General features: G+C 40.8%; 1 protein-coding gene and 1 pseudogene across 2 annotated transcripts in view; one reads left to right on the top strand and one right to left on the bottom strand.

Moving 5' to 3' along the window:
• The window catches only part of IL2RA (interleukin 2 receptor subunit alpha), a gene marked incomplete at both ends in the record, with an annotated part of 52,272 nt that overhangs the window by 13,500 nt on the left and 14,007 nt on the right, over nucleotides 1-24,765 (top strand). The window contains 2 exons of the mRNA XM_081114270.1: nucleotides 23,309-23,497; nucleotides 24,372-24,479. Of these exons, the coding sequence (XP_080970396.1) occupies nucleotides 23,309-23,497; nucleotides 24,372-24,479 (297 nt within the window). The remainder of the gene's footprint in view (nucleotides 1-23,308; nucleotides 23,498-24,371; nucleotides 24,480-24,765) is intronic.
• LOC308535388 (THAP domain-containing protein 5-like) lies at nucleotides 8,640-9,808 on the bottom strand (annotated as a pseudogene). Its single transcript has one exon. The product of its transcript is annotated as a THAP domain-containing protein 5-like (transcript).

Genomic DNA, 24,765 nt, shown 5'->3' with positions numbered 1-24,765 from the left:
ATAGTTATCTTGGTGTATGTGATGCCCCAATTCCAGAAACAGCTGAAGTAGTGACACAGTAGAGTCATTCAATTTTTTTCCATGCACCTGTGTAAATTTTCATATTGCAAATATACCCAGTCTTGCTCTCACATACCATTATTACAAGTAAACCATATTTAATGATGTTAGCTGGATTGTAAGTTCAAAATATAAGACGTCCCCTTCAGGGAATCATGCCTTCATCTAATGATAATTCTCACATAGGTTTATAGATTGTTTCAAATTTACTAAAAATGTGGTCGAGTACAGAATGAATTTTAAATAGCCTGGATGAAGATTTAGTCATTTTTGCATTGTCATTGAAATGTTAATAAGTCCAGATTTGTTCAAAAACGATTTTGACTCATCGTCTGAGGAAATATTGGAACAGCTAGAACTGGATTTGTAGACCAATATTCTTTCCAAGTATCCTTTCGAGTATGCCCCATTAGCACTATAAGTCCTAAAATATTTTTCATATCTGTTGGAGTAACAGGACACCACTTTATTGCTATTGAAATTTTGTGTTTTCCCAAATTTTGGTTATAATATGTGCTCAATTGATGACAAAATAGTTCAAACAGATCGTCGTCAAAATCAAGTTGGTGACTTCAATGATGTTCTTAGAATCACACCGTATAACTGGAACCCCAGAATTACCTTCAAATTTTTCCAAATTAGGTTGAAAGTCCTCTTTTGACCAATCATCTTGGCAACCAAGATGCAAATTACACTCAAAATCATGTGTAGAATTGTTCAAATTTTCAGGTTCAGAATCACTTCAAATTACTATTTTTCGCCTTTTTGAAGGAATAACTATATCACTGCCACTGTCAAAGCTTTCATCATTTTCACTTGGAATATCTGATAAATTGTCAGCAAATATACCCAGAATTTTATCATGTTCTTTATCACTACCCATGGTTACTGAGCACTTTAAAAATATCAAATTGATATAAAAAAGGTTTTATTACTAACAAGAGACTAATCACTTTTAATTCCTTTTGTAATTTTTAACATTAGCGAATGCATTTTCCGTTACACCATTTCTCTCTAAATGACAACAAAAAAAACAAGAATTTTCGTGATTGGCCACAAGCCTTAGAACAGAAAACACGAGAATTCTCGTGATCCGTCCGCAATGTGTTAAATTGGCTTTTCTAGCCCTAACTGGTTTGGCTCAATGGACAGAGCGTCGGCCTGGGGACTCAAGAGTCCCAGGTTCGATTTGGTCAAGAGCATGTACCTTGGTTGCAGGCACATACCCAATAGAGAGTGTGCAGGAGGCAGCTGATCGATGTTTCTCTCTCATTGATGTTTCTAACTCTCTAGCCCTCTCCCTTCCTCTCTGTAAGAAATCAATAAAAAAAAAATTTAAAAATAATTGGCTTTTCTAAGGCCAGACCCTGGGGTATAAGAGAGGATTTTTGGTAACATAACCTCCTCCCTATCTTGTGTTTCCCACCCCATCATCCCACTGGAAGTGCAAGGTCAGGGGCAGCATGGTGGAGGTCTGGTGAGAACCTGTTTCAGGGTCACAGATGCCCACCTCCTTGCTGGGTCATCACATGGCAGAGGGCAGGGAGAGGAAGGCAGCTCTCTCTGAATCTTAGAAGGTCATGAATCCCATTCATGAGGCGTCACCCTCATGACCTCATCTAACTGTAAAGGCACCACCTTCTAATAACATCACATTGGACAGTAGGGTATTGGGGGAGGGGGGTACAAATATTCAGTCCAAACAATATACGCTTGTGTCTTGTTTAAAATTGTGATTCTAAGAGCAAAGAGTGCCTTCGAGTGAGGGGCCCAAGCGTCATGCCCAGGAGATGGGAATGGAGATAACGGGAGAGGGTGGCTGAAGGCAACATTTGAGCCAAGGTCATTCCAGGTTTTGCACATGTGGATTTGGCGTGCTGACACAACTAGTGCCTGTGTCGACGTGGCTGGCCCTTGCCTGACACCCAGACCGGGCTACGGTTCTGAGGAGAAACCCTGTTGCTGAAGCCTCCATTGTTTCACAGGACTTTTTCCTTTTTCCATCTTTTCTTTGTTTCTCTTCTGGTCTTAAGTTTCTACCTGGCATCATACTTAACCTGTCTAGTATTCTTTACAGTCTCAGTGGAAATTCCGTTGTTATCCAGTTGAAAATCTTCTCAGCTCTGCAGTCTAATTCCGCAGAAAACTCTCCTCGTAGTAGAAGACGTAGAAGATGGTGGGTGGGATTCACCCAATTAGCATATTTCTACTAAAAATATTATTCCATCCCAAGAATTAGGTTTCAAAGATTTGAAGGAAAACTGCTTTTAGATTTCAGAGAAAGAACAAGAGTATATTTTTACCCCCTTGTTTTTCTTATCTGACAACCCTTTAAGTTTCATCAGGTTGACATTCTGTGGTGAACTTGTGGTTAACCCTTTCACGTACAGAAGCTTGAGAAGACTTGAGGGGCAGAGAATAACAGTCTCAACATTTCACTGGCAGAAGCGTTTGAGATTCCAAAACATGACAGTTTCGATGTAGATTCAGCTGCTGGGAAAACTATTTTTGGTTGCCTGCCTTCTTTTTTCCTTCCAAGGTGAAGAGAAAATAACTGGATTCCCACCCCTGACTCCCCTTTTATTCTTGGTAACAAGTGTTGAAGAAGGCACTGGTTGTTTTCCAGAAGGGTCTTACCCCATGAGCCACTCATTCTTCAACTGTGGAAACTCTGACTATTTGACTAGCAGGCCCAGCCAGGCCTCAGGAACTGTGGGTCAGAAAACACGGAGATCATAGATGTTCTGCATCTATCACTGCAGAAGGTGCCCGACTGCACCCAAGTTTCCTCCCTCAGAGCACACGGTCTCCCCTCTTATTTCCCCAGGGAAACCAGGTGCTTTTGCTTTTTCTTTCATCCTCACCTGAAGATGCGTTTTTTATCCCACAACCTAGGTATGTGCCCTGACTGGGAATCGAACCTACAATCTTTTGGTGCTCAGGATGGCGATCCAAACAACTGAGCCACCTAGACAGGACAGTGTCTTTTCCTTAATGACAGTAATTTCCCTTGACCCAGTTGCCCCAGCCCCCATCCTTGTGACGTCAAACTTTGCTTCTGCCACATTCCCCTCAACATTTATTCCTGCTGAACAAAGATGGATATTTGTTTGAGTGAATGAATGAACAGTATTACCACTGCCAATGCTCCCAATAATTTATCCAGTGCCCGTGTTGATGAAATAGTTTAAATAAATAATAGGTGATGCAGGCAGCCAGCAACAACCAGAAGTGGCTGGAAGTATTCAAACTAAACTATGGGGACCTAGCTGGCAGTGATCAGGGAATTGACCATATTTTATTTTATTATTTATTTAAAAATTTTCTTTCTTTTTTTATCCTCACCTGAGTATAAGTTTGTATTGATTTTTAGAGAGAGAGGGAGGGAGAGAGACAGAGAGACATTGATGTGAGATAAAAACATAGATTGATTGTTTCCCGTACATGCCCTGACCAAGGATTGAACCTGCAACCTAGTTACATGCCCTGACTGGGAATCGAACCTGCAACCTTTTGGTGTACCAGACGATACTCCAACCAACTGAGCCACATGGACAAGGATACCATATTTTAATAGATTGAAACCCATTAGAAACTATTCATGTGAATATAGGTGGGAGGGAGGAAACTAATATAGAACTCTCATAAATAGTTCTTAGATGATGAATCCATAAGAAACTCCATTTCTTTGCTCTGACACAATCAAGCTGTAAACAGTTAACATTTTAAATATTTTTTTTCCAGCTCACAAAGTGACCTTACGTATTTTATCACTTTGTCCTAAAAGCTGCACTGCTTGAGAGCTATAAAGGCAACAAACAGGATTTATGGGGCTTTTTACAGATTTCAAGATCCGTTGGCTTACATTATTTCTACTGACATATTTCTGTCATTCATAACTTTGCCATTCACACTCCAGCAAAACATTCTACTTATAGTCCCCTGAGCACAACATTCCCTCTGCCAAGTGGGTGACCTATTCTGCTGAACCTGTCAGGTGAACCTCTTTTCACCCTTCAAACATGGTAGAATCAAGAGCAGCCTTTCTCCTTATCTGGCTCATAGCCAGGGGCAGAATTCCCCTTTTTGGGGGGGGGGGGCACCATGTCAGGAGACCCAGAGGACTAAATGGCAGGGCCAAAGGCAAAGACTTGGAGTGTCCAAGAAGCTCCTATGGTCACATGCTGGTTAATGGTTCTCAGGAATCTGACATCTGCTCTTTGATTGGCAAACTCAATCGCTAAAGTAAAGCAACAAAATGCAGTCAACATCTCCCAACAAAAACTCAGTCCGTGTTAGACAAACCCACTTCCTGGATCAAAGGAAAAAGAAGGGAGGCTTGTTATTGTTATAACCAGAGTTGAATCATACAGGTGGAGAACACATGAAACCTCGCCTCTAGGCCATTTATTTATGCTACTAGTACAATCAGTTCTATGCTTTAGGATGCTTGATTTGACAATATTTTAAAGACATATTGGAGGAATGGAGAGAGGAACGGTAGAGAGAAATGATAAGATGCTATTGCTATGGCAGGTGAACATGAGGAGGTGGTGAAAGTGGAGCTCAGAGGAGATGTGAACAAGGGTATTGCACAGAGTCCCTAGCCAGGTTTCTCAGTTGGTTAGAGTGTCATCCTGATACACCAAGGTTGTAGGTTTGATCCTTGGTCAGGGTACTTACAAGAAGCAACCAATGAATGCATGAATAAGTAGAACAACAAATCCATGTGTCTCTCTCTCTTTCTCTCAAAATCAATTATAAAAAGAGTATTGATCAGATAAAAATAATGACTCTTAGGAAGAGATTTGATATGAGGGCAAAGGAGAGGTGGAATTTAAAGAGGATGCAGAAGGATCAAGCTTGGGAGACTCAGATGATGGGAATGTGAAGGTCAGTAAGAGAAATGAGGGTCATTAAGAGAAATAAGCCCAAGAAGAGGATCAGAGGGTTGTCTGTATATTTGTTTTTAACTTTTAATTTTGAGATAATTGTAGATTCACATGCAGTTGTAAATTATAGAGATCCAATATATTCGTCATGACTATAGCACACTATCACAAGCAGAAAATTGACATTGATATAATCTATGAATCTTATTCAGATTGCACCAATTTTATATGAACTCAATAGTGTATGTGTGTGTCTAATTCTACGCAACTTTATCACATGTATAAATTCGCATGACCACCACAACAGTTAAGATACACAATGGTTTCCACCACAAGAATCCCTCTTGCTACCCTGTTGGAGCCACAGACACCTACCTCCTTCTTTCCTAATCCCTGACAACCACTAAGCTATTATCCATTTCTACAATTTGTCATTTTAAGAATGTTATATAAATGGAATAATATAATATGAAAACTTTGAAATTGACTTTTTTCACTCAACTTAAGTCCCTGGAGATCCATTTTTCTCCACTTAATTCTCCTGAGATACATTTTCAGCATCCCTTAGTTGGCATTATCTTATGAAGAAGAGTGGAAAAATAGAAGGGCACAGAGTATGTCTAGACTAGCACTCAGGGCTAGAGATATAGATCTGAAAGAGACAGCATGGCATCATTACTAAGAATATGGGCTCTGAAGCTTAGAGGAGATGCCCAGCTCCATTAATGTGGGTCCTTGCGCTGTGCGATCAAGCCAGAAATTACATCAGGCAATTTATCAAACCTCCCAGCACTTTAATGTCTCATTTGAAAAATGGCAGTAATAATTATAACATTTGTTTCATAGTACAGTTTTCAGAATTAAATTAGTAAATATATATAAAGGGCTGAAATGATGAGACTTCTGAGAAAAAATAGAATGACAAGAGCCAAGGTCAGTTCATTGGCAAATTCCTACACTGTACCCTTCTTAACAAATTTTTGGTCATGTATTACTTTGAGAATCTTATGAAAGCTATCTTTCTAATTCCAGGCTAATTATAACAAGAACATCAGACAAATTCCAATAGTGAGACATCCTACAAAATATCTGACTAGTATTCTTCAAAATTGTCAAGATCATCAAAAACAAGGAAAATGAGAAACTATCATATCCTCTTCATAACCAAGAGGAGCCTAAAGAGACATGACAACTAAGTGTAATTTGGAACTCTAGATGGGATCTTGGAAAAGAAAAAGGACATTAGGGAAAAACTGAGGAAATCTGAATAAAGTATAAACTTAATTAATAATAAGGTATTCATATTGGTTCAGTAGCTGTGACAAATGTACCATCCTCAGATATCAATAATGGGGAAAACCTGGGTCAGCGAATTTAAAGAATGAGAGTCAAGTGAGTATTCAAAGAAAGAAAGCCAAAGAGATGAGGAACCAGGGGATCATGATGTCTTAGGATAACAAAAGTGAAATTTCAAAAGGGAAGAGTTAAATTTGGAAGAACATGCTAAACAAACTTTGAGGAGAATGAGAGCCATTGGACTTGGCAACTCATAGCTTTTTAGTGTGCGCTTAAAAAGATACTCCAGTGGAAGCAGAAGCCACATTGAATAGCAATGGAATGAATTGGTAGGGAGGAAATAGAAACAATGAGGTGAACTATTGTTATGATATACTGAATTAGGAGGCAAAGAAATAAGGATTGATTTTGGGGGCCAACTTAAGTACTAGATGCTTATAGGCTGAGGAGGGGAGTCCAGTGGGAGTTGGGAGCTAGAGCAGAAACAGCTGACAGGGCACAGTGCCAGAGGCAGTAGAGGAGAAGTAATCCAAAGCACAATGGTGTTAGGTTTAGAGAGATCAGGAATATGTCTTAAGTGGAAAGACAGAACAGTGGAAATGATGAGTAAAGACGGGGCCATTATGAAATGTAAAAAGGAAAGCTGAGGATACTCAGAAGCAAGGGAGAATGCAGAAGGCAAGTGAGAAAGGATACGAAGCAAATACATCACTTGACCAAATTCTTAGTATAACTAAGGGTAGGGGTGGCAGTAGAATGCAGAATAGTGCCCAATCTTTTGACTTCTGACTCTCGCTCTGCACCACTAGCTGTGTAATTTTGAGTAAGTTACTCAGACAGACTCTTAGGCTACATTTCTTCATATATGAGTAAGATTGGAATTCTTTTCAAAGGCGTGTCATGAAAAATGTAGGGTAAACTTAAAAAAATATGTGTACCAAAAGATATTATAATTATCAAGCTAGCACATATCATCTAAGCATCCTCAAATTTTCATAAACTTCACCCAACTATCAAAGATAGCCTCTCATTCCACGGCCCTTTTCCTAGCCTCCCACAGGATTGCCTCCAGGGGGTAAATGAGCTTAAGGCACTGTGAAATTTGACCAGGGACCTGGGAGGAATTCTTCCTACTCCATCTTATGGATGAGCATCCACGGTGAGGAGGGACCACAGTGAACCAGTGAGTGGAACAGGAAGAAGACTTGGGTCTCTGACACTCAGAACTGATTTACTTTCCTTAAACGTTTAGGTGGTAGACTGAAATTGGCCGACAAGCTCTCAACCCAAGGTCATCATACTAAACATCTGTCATTTTAAAATGAAGACAAAGTGTTCCCTTCTTTTAAGGTGTTCACATTTCTTACCTCACCAACATCTACTCTATTGACTGCATCAGCAACTCTCTTTGCCCTACTGGGATCCATTGTGTCATCTCCCTTTGCTCCCCACCTGCCAGTGGTTGTCCAGTCATACTGATCATCCCTTCTCTCCCATCTCTCCAATCTACTTACCCCCTCTGCTCTTTCCCAGTCCCAAGGCTTCTCTCAGATCTCACTCAGCCTATTATAATGGTCTATTAATTCCTTAGCCCTCAAACTGTGGTTGGAACAGCAGCAGCAACCCCTGGGAGAAATTCAGGTTCTCAGGTCCCACTCCAAACCTGCTGGATCTGAATTTGCATTTTAATAAATTCCCCATGGAACTCATGTGCACACAAAAGTTTGAGAAGCACTAGCCTAATTGATCACTCTACCTCCCACCTCTTGCTGCCCCCAGTTAGCCATCTGTAAATGCCCCTCCTCCCCCCAAAATGTTCTTCTTAAAGAATAGATCTGAGTACAGCATCCCATAGTCATAAACCTTCAAATGGCTCCCTGGTGCCTCACAGATGACATTCACATGATTTCCTCCATGATTTTGTCCTAACCATCTACCATCTAGCTTTCTCTGCTAGACGTCCTAAGTGCTGAGACTCAATGCTGACCTAAGTGGAACGGAGAGCTCTCAGTTCCTCATACATACACAGTATTTCCCCAACACATCATCTTGTCTCTCTCATGCTGTTCCCTTTCTTCTACTAATCCATGCCTGGGAAATCCCTTTTATCCCTCCAGACTCTGCTCACAGAGTCGTTATTTTCATAGCTCTCTTCCACTGTCCTACCTACCATACACAAGTAATTGCTTCCTTCTGGGAGTTCACATCACTTTGCATTTGCTTTTCTTTTTTCCTACCAGTTATCATTTTTCTGCAGTTCATAATGTTAGGGCACTCTTTGAGTTTCATTAAGCAGATAATGTTTTCATTTATGCAGGAAAAAGTTCACTTTACAAATAATTTGGTTTGGCTGCAAAACGCTTATATAAAAGTCATAGCTTTGAGACGTCTTTATATCATAGTAACTTCATATGCTGTGAAATGGTTTTCTATAATCTTGACATTTTCTTCAGAGAGCCAGTTCTTCTGTTTTAGTTGCCTTATAAGAGCTTCCAAAGACTTCAATCTCCCTAGAGTTTGTTGCTCTTGTAGCTCAAGAAGAGTAATCTTTGAATGTAATTTAGAGACTTTCTGCCAAAGATGCTCCTTATTTATATCCTGTCTGCAGTAAGAATGCTCAAGTTGTAAGACTTCTGTCTCATAGTCTAGCTCCTGATTGGAGTCTTCACTGTCTATGACTTCCATTTCTACAGTTTCTTTTTGGACAGGCATAAAAAAATTAATTATAGGTTTGGAATTTTCTGTGGGTACATAAATGGCAATAACAGATTCTTTATTTAGGTTTAATTCTTCAACCGTTTGAGTAATTGTGCTGAGTAAGAATGAATTTTCCTGTGCTGACTTAATTTCCACTGAATTATTTGTAACAAGATGATTGGTAGTTATTTCAAGCACATCTTGGGTTTCCAAGGACTGCGGAATACTTTCTGAATTTGAAATTGTCAAAAGTAATAGTTGTTGAATTTAGATTCTCAAAAGATGTGTGAAAACCACCTATGTCTTTGTTAATTGATGTTTCCAAGGTAGATTCTAGTTTTCCAGTATCTTCCAGTTTAACTAGATTAAGAGTTAATATGTTATTGTGTATACTTCCTGCTTTTGGAGCTGGTGGCTTCACCAACGCAGATGAATGGAGTGATTCTGCATGTTCAGGGAGGACTCCTGTATTAACTGTATTTTTCTTTGGCTCTTTTGATGCAAATGATTCTTGTGACTTGCCTTTCAGGCACACCTCTTTCTCATACTCTATTTTTTTCTTCTGACAGTTGTTTTTGGAGGGTCTTTCTCCTGACTGTCTTCAGGCAAAGAAAATATTGTTGGAATAGCAGTTTGCTTCAAATATCGAATCCCCCATCTGATGTCAAGAGAGTCAGGTGTGAAATGGTCATTACACAGGAACTGGTATTTACTGGGCATCCATGAATCTCGTTTCATGTTCTTTAACCGTTTTTCTCATCTTTCTTTGTCATGTAGAGGGAATGGGTAAAAACTCAGCTCGAGGTCCTTATTATTCCTTCCCCACGGTTATTACAGCAAATTGCTGCACAGTAGCGAGGCATTGCTCCAGCACGCCCCGGAGGGAGACCCGAGACCTTGCTGACTCCGGCACAGCTAGGCCCTCCTGGCCCATGTGAGCGGGTCCCACTCTAAACCTGCTGGCCCTTGTGGGGGGTGGGGGGCAAGTCCAGGCCACACGCCACCGCGCCTGCGCCCGGACAGCTTCCTTTTCCCCATTTTTTTCTATCACAATCTCTGATTTGTCATTACTCCTACCTAATGTTTCTTGAAAGTTTCTCACCATGGTCTGCCAAACTCCTAATTCATTTTACTGCTATATTCATATTTGTTCCTGAGTCTGCTATCCTGCTTGTTCAGTATTTTGAATCTGACTTCTGCACAAAGCCAATGGCATCACCCTCTGAGCTTTTATGGTTCCTTAAGGTCAGTGAAAACCTTTTATCCACACTTCTGTCCTCTTCATCCTTTCTTCTTTCTGAAATATTTAAGTTTGCTTCTTGAAAGAATTTCTAAAAGTGAAAGTAAAAAATTTAAAGGCAGAAAAGAGGGCAGCAATAGTAGGCTTTCTTGTGATTCCTGTCCCACTACCTCTCTCTGAACTTCAGTCTCCTGCCATGTAAAGTCAGGATGACAATATCTACCTTTCAGTGGTGTAGTAAACATGAAAGGCAATCTAGACAAAGGATCAGCACACAGGCAAGGCTCAGCTATTATAGTTACTATTATATAAATGGCCCCAATTGGAGGACCTGAGTTCTCTGACTTCTTCAAAGATAATGATCTGAATTAAACCACAACATTTCATAAGCACTTTCCAGTGACCCAGATAGTTTAGACATAGCTCTGCTTCTCCTCGAGAAAGAACCTTCCCCAGCTGGGTGAAAAGCACAGTCGTTCCTGAAGATTATGATTCTTTATGATGGGAAAATACTGAACTGGGAATCAGGTTGCCACACAACCTATTTCCTCATCCACAAAATGTGGAGGTTGACCTAAATGATCTTTAGGGTTTCTCCCAGCTCTCAGTTTTAGGACCCTTAAGAGTTATAGTCAGCATGTCCTATGGTATTTTGCACCAGAAATACTTGGTTTTTGCTGGTTGGGCTTCCTAAGGAAGTTGGATACTACCTTTGACATCGAGTATATCATGGTTCTTCTTAGATCTAACATAGAAGATGAATGGCTTTAAGTGAAGAACCAGATCATTTCTTTATTGGGTGCCCTGAACTCTTAATATACTTCTATACCCTTTGTGTGAAGCTTAGTAAATCATCATCTAGAATCTTCTGTGCTTAGTGCAGTGGTCGGCAAACTGCGGCTCGTGAGCCACATGCGGCTCTTTGGCCCCTTGAGTGTGGCTCTTCCACAAAATACCACATGTGGGCGCGCACATACAGTGCGATTGAAACTTTGTGGCCCATGCGCAGAGGTCGGTATTTTGTGGAAGAGCCACACTCAAGGGGCCAAAGAGCTGCATGTGGCTCTCGATCCACAGTTTGCCGACGACTGGCTTAGTGAGTCATTCTATTGTATAGATCAGGGGTGGGGAACACAGAACCTGAGGGCCCTATAAGACCTGCAAAATCACTTGATCTGGCCCTGCCAAGTAAACTGAAGGCAGGACTTGAAATTCAATAAATCTAGGAGCTCTTTTCATAGCAACATAAATTTATATTAAGTGAATTATATCAAACAAATGTTATAAACATCCAAATGGCCCTTGGCAGAAGAAAGGTTCCGCACCCTGGTATAGATGGAGAAGAAGAGAGGCACAAAGATGAAGCCACTTACTCAGTTTTAGAAACAGTGATGGTTGAGCTGTGGGTAAGCATAACTTGACCTTGATTCACCCACAGAGCGAAGAGTTTTATCACAGACTCTGTCCACATCCTTTTGAAGCCCCATCCTTTCCCTTATTTTTCAAGTTGCTCACACGGGCCACAAGGGCCAGATGAGTTCCTTCTCATTTTAAATAACATCAGACCAAAAAAACCAAACAACAACAACAACAAAAAGCAAGCGTTTTTCACCCACCCATCTTTCCTCCAGCTAGAAAATTTTCACTGCACCCTCTTAGATATTGAGTAAAACATCCTGGAAACAAATTGCTTTGTAAGCAGGTTGCATAGCACCTGAGGCCCCTGCTCACTGTCTACTGGGGGAGGTAGCCCTTAGGAAGAGGGCAGCTAGAGAGAGAGAGGCTGCAGCAGCCATTACTACTCTGTGTGTGATTGCAGCACCAGCAGCATTTGGGAGCTTGTTAGACATTGTCTTAGCTTCCACATTCACCTATCAAATCCAAATGAGCATTTTAACAAGACCCCCCAGGGGACTTGTGTGCACACTGAAGTTTGAGAAGCATGGCTGTGAACAACTTAAGCATAGGTCCTACTGGTTGGAGAGAATCCAACTTAGACGTCACTCTCCCAGATCAAATGACTTCCAAGTGTTGATATTTCTAGGACACAACATATCTCAGCACAAAACTCATTTTAGTTATATTCCCTTTAGAAAAAACCAAAAGGGTAAAAAAAATAAAGGAGTGGGCTTTATGTAGGGGGAGTTGGCAAAATAAAATAAGGGGTGTCAGGATTCCAAATCCCGTTAAGAATCCCTGAATCTCTTGCTCCTGTTCTTCTTCCGGTGTGATGGAAACACTTATAGGAAGAAAAGAGAATACCTCCTTTAGCTACATTTCTCATCTTTTTTTTTTTTTCTTTGAAACCCAAGCAATAGAAGCTACACATTTCTATTTGAGAATAGTGATGGGTGGTTGGTGATATGGTCTAACACTTGAAAGGAGAGAGATGTCTGGGAGACAGCAAAGCTGGTTTGAATCCCTAAAATTGTTGCTATGTATCATACAAAAGCCTAATCTTTCCCTACCTAGCATGGCATGTGAGTGACATGGAGAAGTTGAGTCTCCAGCAATCCATTAGAGGGAAAACAAAAAAACAAAACAGCAGGAAAAAGAGAAGAGTGTCTCAGGGCTCCTCACTCTTCTCTCCAGACCTGTTGGGTGATACAAGCCAGAGGAAGGTGGCTCTGTTATTGTCACTAGTGTCAGCTGAAGAAGCCAAAAGTGCACTCAGAGTGTTATACTTCAGTTGAGGAAGAGGCAACAAATCCATAAATATCCCAAGGTAAGATGCACCTGTGATAGTATTTCAGAGACAGTGATGGAGGCAGGATGTGAGAAGGGAGTGGAACACATGGATCCTGCTTGTGTCTTCCAAATTACCATTCATAGAAAAAATGTGAAATAATATGTGAAATATTTTCAACATCAGAAGAGCTCAGTTTAATGCTCTCTTAATGGATGCCTAAACCCTTGGGATTTTCAGGATTAGTAATGTGTTGCTGTTTCCTTTTCCCACAGTCCACATAAAAGGTATAAGAGCTAAAGGGTCAGGCCATGTCAGTGTACTCCTGCGCCTATTGTAGGACTCCCCTGCTGTGAGCCCCACTTTCCAAGCTCTGGGAACTTACTTATCACCATCTCCCAAGGTTAGGAATCTAAAGTTTTACTCCAATCCATAGGCAGCATACACTTTTTAAAATTTTTTAATCAAGTATTTTTTGACACCCATATATCTTGGTTTATAATAACATTAACTAAAGAGAGAATCTGGTATTCAACTGGAAAGAGATATGAAATCAGATGAGATGGTTGAAGTCTTTACCCATTATTTCCTCCTCTGCCTCCCACTTCTCCTTAATTTTTTTCTTCTCTCTCATCATTTATGTTTCTGCAGAGTTTGTTTTCAGGCTCTAGAACTGAGGATGGAATGATTATATTAGCTACACTACAGGCCTGGTGCACGAAATTTGTGCACCTGGGGGGGGGGTCCCTCATCCCGGCCTTCACCCTCTCTAATCCGGGACCCCTCGGGGGATGTCTGACTGCCTCTCGCAATCTGGGACTGCTGGATCCTAACCACTCACCTGTCTGCCTGCCTAATCACCCCTAACCCCTCTGCCTGCCTGCGTGATTTCCCCTAACCACCTCTGCTAGATTGCCTTTAACTGCTCCCCTACTGGCCTGATTGCCTCTAACTGCTATCCTGCTGGCCTGATTGCCCCTAACTACCTCTGCCTCACCCCGCACCCAGGACCCAGAATTCCCTCCTCTGGCTGGTCGCAGGCACCCAGGACCCAGGCTGGGTTAGCCGGGGCTGGCTGCAGCCGCAGGGGTCCGTGGGTGGGCGGCTTTGCGCGCTGCAGGCACTGCAGGCACTCGGGACCACGGGGTGGGCGACTTGTCCCTCTCTTGGGCCGCAGCCTGGCTGGTCCCCATTCCTCTCTCACGAGCTTATCTGTGCCTGGCTGGTCCCATTCCTCTCTCACAAGCTCATTTGTGCCTCGCTGGTCCCCATTCCTCTCTCCTCAGTGTTGAGTGTCTGAGCAGTTGTGGCGCAAGGGTGTGAGGGCATGATGACCATTTGCATATTAGCTCTTTATTATATAGGACTAGTGGCCTGAATTTGTGCACATTAAAAGGAAATTAATTAGAAGAATTATTTTAATATTGCTATTCGCCCTTTCTCTACAATAGAAGTGTCAACCAAATTCACATCAACAATGACAGATGGAAACACACACATGCATTTGGCACCAGGAAGAGCTTTATATGTATCGCGCATGTGCGAGTCAACTTAGCCTTTTATAGATATAGAATAAACTTGCTTACTTAGACCTGCTTTCTGATGTAGTTACACTTTTTCTAGCCCTGTGAAGCACCCCAACTTCTCTTTCAGGTAATTATCAGCAACACAGCAGTAAATATCAACATGAAGCAGATTATTATTGTAGATCACTCAGGGAGAACAAAGGGTGAGATATTTAACTGAAGCAGTGTTTGACTATATTTTGTGCAGTGAGAAAACCTGAAGTCATTTTCAAGGTCCACCATTTCTTACTTCTTTTCAGTTGAGTCAACTTCCTAAGCTTTCTAAATCTCCATTTTCTGGCTACAGCAAACCTGAAAAGCCAAAGGTACTTGACATCTGTGGTACTCAATGCTAATGGGGAGTTCAGGCTCTGAGGATGACCTTGAGAGAACCTTCTATGAGATTCTGGTTCCTTATCTATGAAATGGAGACAGTTGTTTCCTCAAACACTGTTATCAGGGTGAAATGCTAATGCAAAAGTCCTTTGGAACAAAATAATCCTATACAAAAGTCACATATTAATGATTTATCAACCTTCCTCCTTTTTCTCTATCTCTTACTTCCAATCCATCACCCTTCCCTGTGTTTAACTCCTTATAATTAATTATTTGGGAATCCAGATCATTCTCTTCTTGGGAAGAACATTTTTCCATTTCTACTCCAAACCTCAACTAGTTGGCAAAGAGCAGAGGATTGTATGAACTAATTTATGTTAATGAGGGATATTAGTCTGCTCAGGCTGCCATAATAAAATACCAGACTTAGCAGCTTAAATAACAGAAATTTACTTTCTTAAACCTTTGGAGGCTGGAAGACCAAGATCAAGGTGCCAGCAGGGTTGGTTTCCTCTGAGGCCTCTCTCCTTGGCTTGCAGACCACGGCCTTCTTGCTGCCTCTTCACAGGGTCTTTTCTCTGTGCCCATCCCTGGCATTTCCCAATTCCTCTTCTTGTAAGGAAAAAAGTCAGATTGGATTAGGGCCTGCTCATATGAACTAATTTAATCTTAATTACCCCTTTAAAGGCCCATTCTCTAAATACAGTCACATTCTGAGTTTCTGGGGGTTAGAGCTTCAACATATGTATTTTGGGGGATGCAATTCATCCCATAACAAAGAGTCAATGATAAGTGATATTCTAAAATTCCTGGCATTGTAAAGAAGATGCTGAAGGAGAAAACCATAAAGGATGACTAAATGAAGGATGGAGATTGCAGCATCTCATGAGCAGTTGGATAGCAGGGCAAGTGGGGGGGGGGCGTGTTGGGGGGATTGGGGCTAAGGGCTGTCTTGGCATCCTTCACAGAGCAACACATAGGCAACCATCAACAGCAGACACTTTAAAAACTCTCAGTAGAGAAAATGACATCTAAATCCAGAATTGTACCAATACTTACAATTACAGAGAGAAAATATTTCCCCTCCCACCTTCTAAAGAAAATTCTGTGTTTGCCTCCTGAGCTTCTAGGCCAGGGGTGGGCAAACTTTTTGACTCAAGGGCCACAATGGGTTCTTAAACTGGACCGGAGGGCCGGAACAAAAGCATGGATGGCGTGTTTGTGTGAACTAATATAAATTCAAAGTAAACATCATTACATAAAGGGTACGGTCTTTTTTTTTTTTTTAGTTTTATTCATTTCAAATGTGCCGGATCCGGCCCGCGGGCCGTAGTTTGCCCACGGCTGTTCTAGGCCCATTGTGAGCCAAAGAAATAATAGAGCTCAGTGCACAGAACAATTTAGAGTCTGAGCCTTAGGTAGAAATGAGGAAGATAGGCACAAGAATAAAGGCAGACAAATATCACATGATCTCACTTATATGTGGAATCTAATGAATAAAATAAACTGAAAAATAAAATAGAACCAGAAGCATGGAAACATGGAACAGACTGAGTAATCTCAGAGGAAATGGGGAGAGAGGTTGGGAAGAGATTAACCAAAGAATTTATATGCATACTAGAGGCCCGGTGCACGAATTCGTGGATGGGAGGGGTCCCTCAGCGTGGCCTGCAGGGATTGGGCTGAAACCAGCAATCCAACGCCGTCTGCCACTCCTACCTGTGGCTCCCGCTCATCCCGGCTGCCCCGCTGCGCCTGCTGTGGGCTCACACCCAGTCAGTCCTGATCAGGAGAGGCTTGTGCTGCTGTAGCAGCACTCACCAGACATGAGTCCTGGGGTCTGGCGCCTGGGGGGAGGGGGGTGGTGGAACACAATCTGCCCTCCAGGTGGACAGTGGGATGCCCTTGCTGGCCTAGGATCCGGGTCTGTCCCACTGATTCGCATGGGTTGTCGGGAGCCACCTGGCGGCCACTTTTATATTGTTTCTTCCTTGTGAAGTGTCTAGGGAGGGGAAGTGGCTGCAGTGCCTGAGGCTGATTTCCAGGAGGCCGGTCCATTGCTGTCTGGTCTGTTCTCCGGAGATTGGACCTGCAGGACTACTGGGGGAGTGAGTGGCTGCTGTGGGGCTGGTGGGCCGCCGGGGCAGGTTTGTCAGCTGAGTGGCACTCCCGCTGTGGGAGCACACTGACGACCAGGGGGCAGCTCCTGCATTGAGCATCTGCCCCCTGGTGGTCAGTGAGCATCATAGCGACCAGTTGACCGGTCATTTAGTCGTTTGGTTGTTCAGTTGCTTAGGCTCTTATATGTATAGATATGCATAACCCATGGACACAGACAATAGTGTGGTGAAGGCCTTGGGTGTGAGCCCAATGGAGGCGAGTAATAGGGGAGAAGAAGGGGAGGGCCATCTGTAATGCTCTCAACAATAAAGATTAAAATAAATAAATAAATAAATAAACAAACAAATAAATAAAATAAAGAATAAAGGCAGAGAAAAGCTCCTCCCTGTTAGCTGAATTTTGAGAAAGAATTTTCAGAGTTTTTAGTGAGTAAAAGTAGAGAATAAGGAAAGCTGCCATGCTATGTGGGAAGCAATTTTTAACGGCTAATATAGGGAAAGAAGATTCAAAGACATTTTGCTGGGTCACGTAAATGGAATTCTCCTTTGTCATTTCTCTGCAAGACTTCAGGATAGACAAAGCACTTTCAATTCTTTTTTAGATGTTGTACTATGGTTTCTTTTATGGCAGCTAAAAATATTCCAGATTTATTACTATTAGAGTAAAAAGGAACAAACCCCCAGGGCTATCTTTCCCACTCACTCTCCCAGATCCCACTTTTTTTTAAGATGGTGTTTTAGCAAGACATTTCAGGGAAAAGCATTTTAACCAAGCTCATTGCTACTTCTTAGCTAGAGACCAGGTAAGTTTCAGTGTTCTAAATTCCAGGAAAGATGCTTTTATAAAAGGAAAGTCTGTAGGAGAAAGAAGTTCTGGAACTTCTCCCCACATGATCTCTTCAGATACTCAGGCTAATTCATAACAACTCAGGAAATTTCCATGATCTTATTTAGAAAAGCATGCTATTATTGCAATTAGAATTTTTAAGGACATTTGTGTTTTTTTCCAAATTTATGTGGTTATAAATTTTTTTGGTTTCTGGTTATCAGATTCCAAATGCAAAAGAGGTTGGTCAATCCTTGATTATTTGCAGCAACCAATAATTACAAGAGTTGTTAAGCAATCTGCTTAATGATTTTTTTATTTTTTAATAAATCCTTATTGTTCAGATTATTACAGTTGTTTTTCTTTTTCCCCCCCATAGTTCCCACCCCACCCTCTGCCCTTACGCGTCCCCACTGTCCTCATCCATAGGTGTACGATTTTTGTCCAGTCTCTTTCCGCACCCCCTACACCCCTTCCCCCCCGCCCCGAGAATAGTCAGTCCACTCCCTTTCTATGCCCCTGATTATATTATATTGACCCGTTTATTCTGTTCATCAGATTATTTATTCACTTGATTTTTAGATTCACATGTTGATAGGTGTGTATTTGTTGTTCATAATTTGTATCTTTACCTTTTTCTTCTTCTTCCTCTTCTTAAAGGATATCTTTTAGCATTTCATATAATCCTGGTTTGGTGGTGATGAACTCCTTTAGCTTTTTCTTATCTGTGAAGCTCTTTATCTGACCTTCAATTCTGAAAGATAGCTTTGCTGGGTAAAGTAATCTTGGTTGTAGGTTCTTGGTATTCATCGCTTTGAATATTTCTTGCCACTCCCTTCTGGCCTGCATAGTTTCTGTTGAGAAATCAGCTGACAATCGTATGGGTACTCCCTTGTAGGTAACTGACTTTTTTTCTCTTGCTGCTTTTAAGATTCTCTCTTTGTCTTTTGCTCTTGGCATTTTATTTTATTTATTTTTTATTTTTATTTTTTTAAATATATTTTATTGATTTTTTACAGAGAGGAAGGGAGAGAGATAGAGAGTTAGAAACATCAATGAGAGAGGAACATCGATCAGCTGCCTCCTGCACATCTCCTACTGGGGATGTGCCCACAACCCAGGTACATGTCCTTGACCGGAATCGAACCCAGGACCCTTCAGTCCGCAGGCCGACGCTCTATCCACTGAGCCAAACCAGTTCGGCTGCTCTTGGCATTTTAATTATGATGTGTCTTGGTGTGGTCCTCTTTGGATTCCTTTTGTTTGGGGTTCTCTGCGCTTCCTGTACTTGTAAGTATATTTCTTTCACCAGGTAGGGGAAATTTTCTGTCACTATTTCTTCAAATAGGTTTTCAATATCTTTCTCTCTTCTTCTGGCACCCCCATAATTCGGATGTTGGTACACTTAATGATTTTTTTTTAATAAAATTACTAATAGTGAAATGCACAGATGTGTACAATTTGATGAGTTTTGGCAAATCTGTACACCCATATAATCAACGTCTCTGTCACCTCACTTTGAGTCAATCCCCACCCACCACAAGAAACCTGATTCTTTCTGTATACTAGTTTTATCTTTTCTTGAACTTCATATAAATGGAATCAGACAGTACGTAGTATTTTGTGTCTAACATCTTTGTGAAATATGATGTTTTTGAGGTTACTTAAAGCTACTCATATGCTTTCATTTCTACTAGACAAATACCTAGGAGTGGAGAGGCTAAATGTAGGGTAGATGTATTTAACTTCATTTTTAAAACTTTCAGTTTCCCAAAGTAATGGTATTATTTTACACTCCTATCAATAATATAAGAGTTCCAGTAGCTTTACTTCCTCTCTAGCATTTGGTAGTGTCACTCTTTTACACATTTTACCCCTTCTAACGGACTGTTTCATGGTGGGCTCCAATTTGCTTTTTCTTTATGTCTACTGATGTTGAGCGCTCTTTCTAGTGCTTATTGATCATCATGTATTTTCTTTGGAGAAGTGACCCTTCAGGTGTTTGCCCTTGTATTTACAGAGTTATTTGCCTTTTTTATTGATTTGTAGTTCTTTTTATAATGTTGACATGAGTCTTTTTCTCAGATATATAAGTTGCAAATATTTTCTCCAAGTCTATCTCTAGCATTTATTTTTTCTATTTTCTACTCATCTTAGGATAAGTAGAAGTTTTTAATTTACTCTCCTTTTATGGTTAGTGTTTTTCTTCTCATCTCTAGGCATTCTCTGCCTATAACTAGATTGAAGATCTATTTTCCTTTATTTTCTTTTACCAGCATAATAGTTTTTAACTTTTATTTTTATATCTACAATGTATAGATCTAGTGTCTAAATATTTAGATATGTAACAAAATGTATTTTTGGGTATGCAGTATTCTGTTGATCTAGCTTGTCCAATCTTGCACCAATACCACACTATCTTGATTACTGCAGCTTTACAGTAAGTCTTGAAGTCAGGTAGTGTCAGTCCTCCAACTTTGTTCTTCAACATTGTGTTAGCTATTCTGGGCCTTTTGCTTCTCCATATAAACTTTGGAATCAGTTTGTTGACATCCACAAGATAACTAGCTGAAATTTTTACTGGGATTGCATTGATTCTATAGATCAAGTTGGGAAGAACTGACATATTGATAATATTGACTCATCCTATCCATGAACATGGAATATCTCTCCATTTATTTAGTTATTTGATTTTTTCATCAGAGTTTTACAGTTTTCCTTATATAGATCTCATAAATATGTTGTTAAATTTATATCCAAGTACTTTATTTTTTGGGTGCTAATGTAAATGCTATTGTGTTTTTAATTTCAATTTCACTTGTTCATTGCTGCTATATAGCCAAGCAATTGACTTTTATATATTATTTTTGTATTCTTTTTTAAAAATCCTCACCCGAGGATATTTTTCCATTGATTTTTAGAGAGAGTGTTAAGAGAGAGGGGAAAGACAGAGAGAAATATCGATGTGAGAGAAACACATCGATTGGTTGCCTCCTGCACAAGTCCCAAACAAAGCCTGGGCTGGGGAGGAGCCTGCAATCGAGGTATGTGCCCTTCACCAGAATTGAACCTGGAACCCTTCGATCTGCAGGCCGACCTCTCTCCACTGAGCCAAATCGGTAAGGGCAGTGGTCCGCAAACCAGGGCTCGTGAGCCACTTGCGGCTCTTTGGCCCCTAGAGTGTGGCTCTTCCACAAAATACCACGTGCAGGCATGCACGTACAGTGTGATTGAAACTTCGTGGCCCATGCGCAGAAGTCAGTTTTCGGAAAGGAGATAGAGGAAACAAGTATACAAGATGAGTATGGATGGGAGAGTTGGAAGGGGTCCACCTCAGCAAACGTACCTCAATCAGATTGAGGACGTTTTTAGCAAAGGCCAGCTTAGGCGTACCCTAATTAAGTTAATAACAATGTACCTACCTATATAGTTTAAGTTTAAAAAATTTGGCTTTCAAAAGAAATTTCAATCGTTGTACTGTTGATATTTGGCTCTGTTGACTAATGAGTTTGCCGAACACTGGGCTAGGTCTAGCTTTGTATTCTGTAACTCTGTTATAATCACTTATTAGTATGAAGAGGGTTTTTTCTTGTCTGTTCTTTCAGATTTTCTACATAGTCAGTCATGACAACTGCAAACACAGGCAATTTTATTCTTTCTACCCAATCTGTATACCTTTTATTCCCTTTCCTTTTCTGTTGCATTAGCTAGGACTTCTAGTACAATGTTGGAAAATGGTGGTTAAAAGGAACATCCTTGCCCTGGCCAAGTGGCTCAGTTAGTTAGAACAGCAGCTTATGCACCAAAGTGTTGCAGGTTCGATTCCTGGTCAGGGCGTGTATGGGAAACAACCAATCAATGTTTCTCTCTTACTTCGATGTTTATCTCTCTCTAAAATCAATAAAAACATATACTTGAGTGAGGATGAATTAAAAAAATGGGGGGGGGGGGCGGACATGCTTTCCATGTACCTCCATTGGTTGTTCTGATTATTATGCCTATCTTGTTTTAACAGCCAGATTTACCTTCTAATACTTAAAAAGTTGGTTGGTATTGATGTCTGATAAGTGCCAGTGAGTGATACTGATGATATGGGCTGTAGAGAGAAATGCCCTTTTGCAGGAGTTAAGGGATAAAATAAACTTTAGCCCAGTCTCTATATGAATTACCATTCTTTTTTTCTGGACAGAGGAAAAAAGCAGAACTAGTATCTGTCTATGCCTATTATGTGCCCAGTGCTCTGCAAGTTACCTTAGTATGTTATATGTTACATCAAGTAATCTTTAAAACAAATTAGTAAAATAATTATGATAATACCCTCTTTATGGAAAAGGAAGCCACATCATCGGTAAGTAAAAATAATAAAGTTATACAACTAGTTAACTGGTAGAGCTAGAATTTAGAAAATCACCTTTCTCCCCTTTCTTGCCTTATTGTGGTGATTATTATGATTACCAGAATGTACTGAGTGCTTATGATACATGTTCCTCTATAACTGCTGGCCCACTGAGCCAGTGAGATTGCTTTTATTTAGTCCTTTCTTGGTTAGAGGTGGGGCAAGCTGTCCACATTCTTCTCACCTTCTGTTCTTGGGGGCAATAGGAGTGTCCTAAGTCTTAGATGGGGGGAGATATCTAGGATGACAAGATGCTGGTGAGAAGAGTGTGCGGGTACAGGGAACCTTCACTATAATCCAAGTTATTAATAAGCAATTGGCAGATCATCCTCTACCAGCAACTACTGCAGCAACCAGCCTGGATTAGCTGCCTTTCTGGTGGGTGGAGAGGCTGGCTGTGGTAGGGGCCCCAGCTTTCTCACCTTTTCCTTTTTCCTGTGATCCTTCTTATCCACTTCTTTTATCCAGTGTGTGGCTTCTTCCTAAAAATCTAGTTTCTTAAAAGGGGAACTTGTTGCATCTTTCTGATTAGACCAATATAATTTCCCCCTTTATAGTTGAGTGTTTGGCCACTACATCAAGGGTCTTTAGTAGGAAATCAGGGTCCATTTTTTGAGCTGAGTGAGGGGCAGGTCTTTACAGTATAAAAAGGAATTTGGAAAACTCACAGATGGGTAAGAGGGTGAGAAACACACACTTCCTACTAGCCAGACATTGAGGGAAGCATTTTAAATTTCTATTTTTTTTTTTTTTTTTAGTGGTGCAGAATCATTTATTATAGAAAGTCGGACAATCCTGAAAGGTCTTTTCTCACACACACATTTTGTTTTTTAATTAAATTTACATGGCTCTAAATAAATAAATAAATAAATTTAACTGGCTTTCCTCATATTTCTTGGTCTTCCTCTCTCTACTTGCTCAGCATGAGGCATATTCAGAATAAAACTTCATTCATTTCTATTCATTTACTTTAAAATATATTGTAGTTTATGTTTTAATTTGGTTGAAATTAAATTTTGAACTGTCTCTCATACAAAAGTTTCTAAAGAACAATGGCAACAGACTTAGTTTCTTTCTAGGAAAAAGTGGGGTATATATAAATCCTTTAAATAAAACACAGATATGTGTGATTAAATCACTGCATGGTTAAATGTGTGAATGTTTAACTGGTAATATGCTTCTTTTCCTTCTCAGAGTTTTGTTATCCCAGCCCACCAAATCTCAGACACGCCACATTCGAAGCCATCACTTACGAAATGGGCACCTTGATAAACTGTGACTGCAAGACAGGATTCCGCAGAAGCCGCGAGACGATCTTCATGAATTGTACAGGAAACGCTGGCCACTCTGCCTGGGAAAACCAATGTCAGTGCAAAATGAATTGTAAGTGTTTCCTTTTGTAACTGCCAAGGGGAAGAGAAGATCATAGCAAAGAGTGAGACAGAGCTTCAGATTTTGTTCACTTGGCCCCACAGACAAAAATTGTTCAGTCTTGCCAAAACCGGTTTGGCTCAGTGGATAGAGCGTCGGCCTGCGGACTGAGGGGTCCCAGGTTCAATTCCGGTCAAGGGCATGTGCCTGGGTTGCGGGCACATCCCCGGTGGGGGATGTGCAGGAGGCGGCTGGTCGATGTTTCTCTCTCATTGATGTTTCTGACTCTCTATCTCTCTCCCTTCCTCTCTGTAAAAATTCAATAAAATATATTTTAAAAAAAATTGTTCAGTCTGAACTACACAGGAACTAATTTTACTGGTTTCTGGAATATTCATATATTAAACAAATATTTAAGGAGTGTCTTCTAGGTCCAAGTACTGGTCTAGGCATGCAGGATACCCAGTACTCAAGAAACTTGTATTTCAGGGTCAGGAAGGAAACAGACATTACACTAATAATTATCGAACAATTAAAAAACAATTTTAGTTCACAACAATGTGAATATACTGAATGCCACCGAACTGTACACTTAAAATGATTGATATGGCAAATTTTGTTATGTCTATGCTGAAGGCCATTGTCATTACACACATGAATACTGACAGGCCAGTGCTGTTCTGGGTTTGACATGAACAGGGCCCACTAAAAGCATCCCAAGGGCAGGGCACATGTATAGCACATCTTCGTAACCGCAGCACTTTGATATTTCCTGGTGCACTGCAAGCACTAGAAAGATCCTTTCTGAGTAAGTGAATACATGAAGAGTGTTTACTATTATTAACATTTGTGAAGTTATTTGCTTCATTCCATTCATATTCTCTAGCCCTCAGGAACACACAAAAACAAGCTACTCCTAAACCTGAAGAACAGAAGGAAAGAAAAACCGCAGAAATGCAAAGCCAAACACAGCCCACAGACCAAGTTAACCTAGGTAAGAGGTGAATCTGAACAACTGTTGTCTGAGTACTAGGAGCCAGCCCTTCTCTTGCAGGTATATGATGTGGTCCCCAAAGGAAGAAAGTCTGCTCCATTATCCTCTCCTCTAAGGATATCATGTCAACAATAGCATTTGCAGGCTCTTGGCTCAGCATTTCAAGTCACTTTCACAGAAGCCAACCTGGCCTCGGGAATTCTTCCTGGTTTGAGAACTGGCTAAATATAATTCAATTCAATTCAGTTCAATTGGATTTGATTCAAAAAGCACGTGTTGGGACTAA

This window comes from Myotis nattereri, assembly GCF_964212035.1.
Source record: "Myotis nattereri genome assembly, chromosome: 1".
NCBI lineage: Eukaryota > Metazoa > Chordata > Mammalia > Chiroptera > Vespertilionidae > Myotis > Myotis nattereri.
Note: the sequence above shows the minus strand (reverse complement) of the source record. Positions and strands in the feature narration are given on the sequence as shown.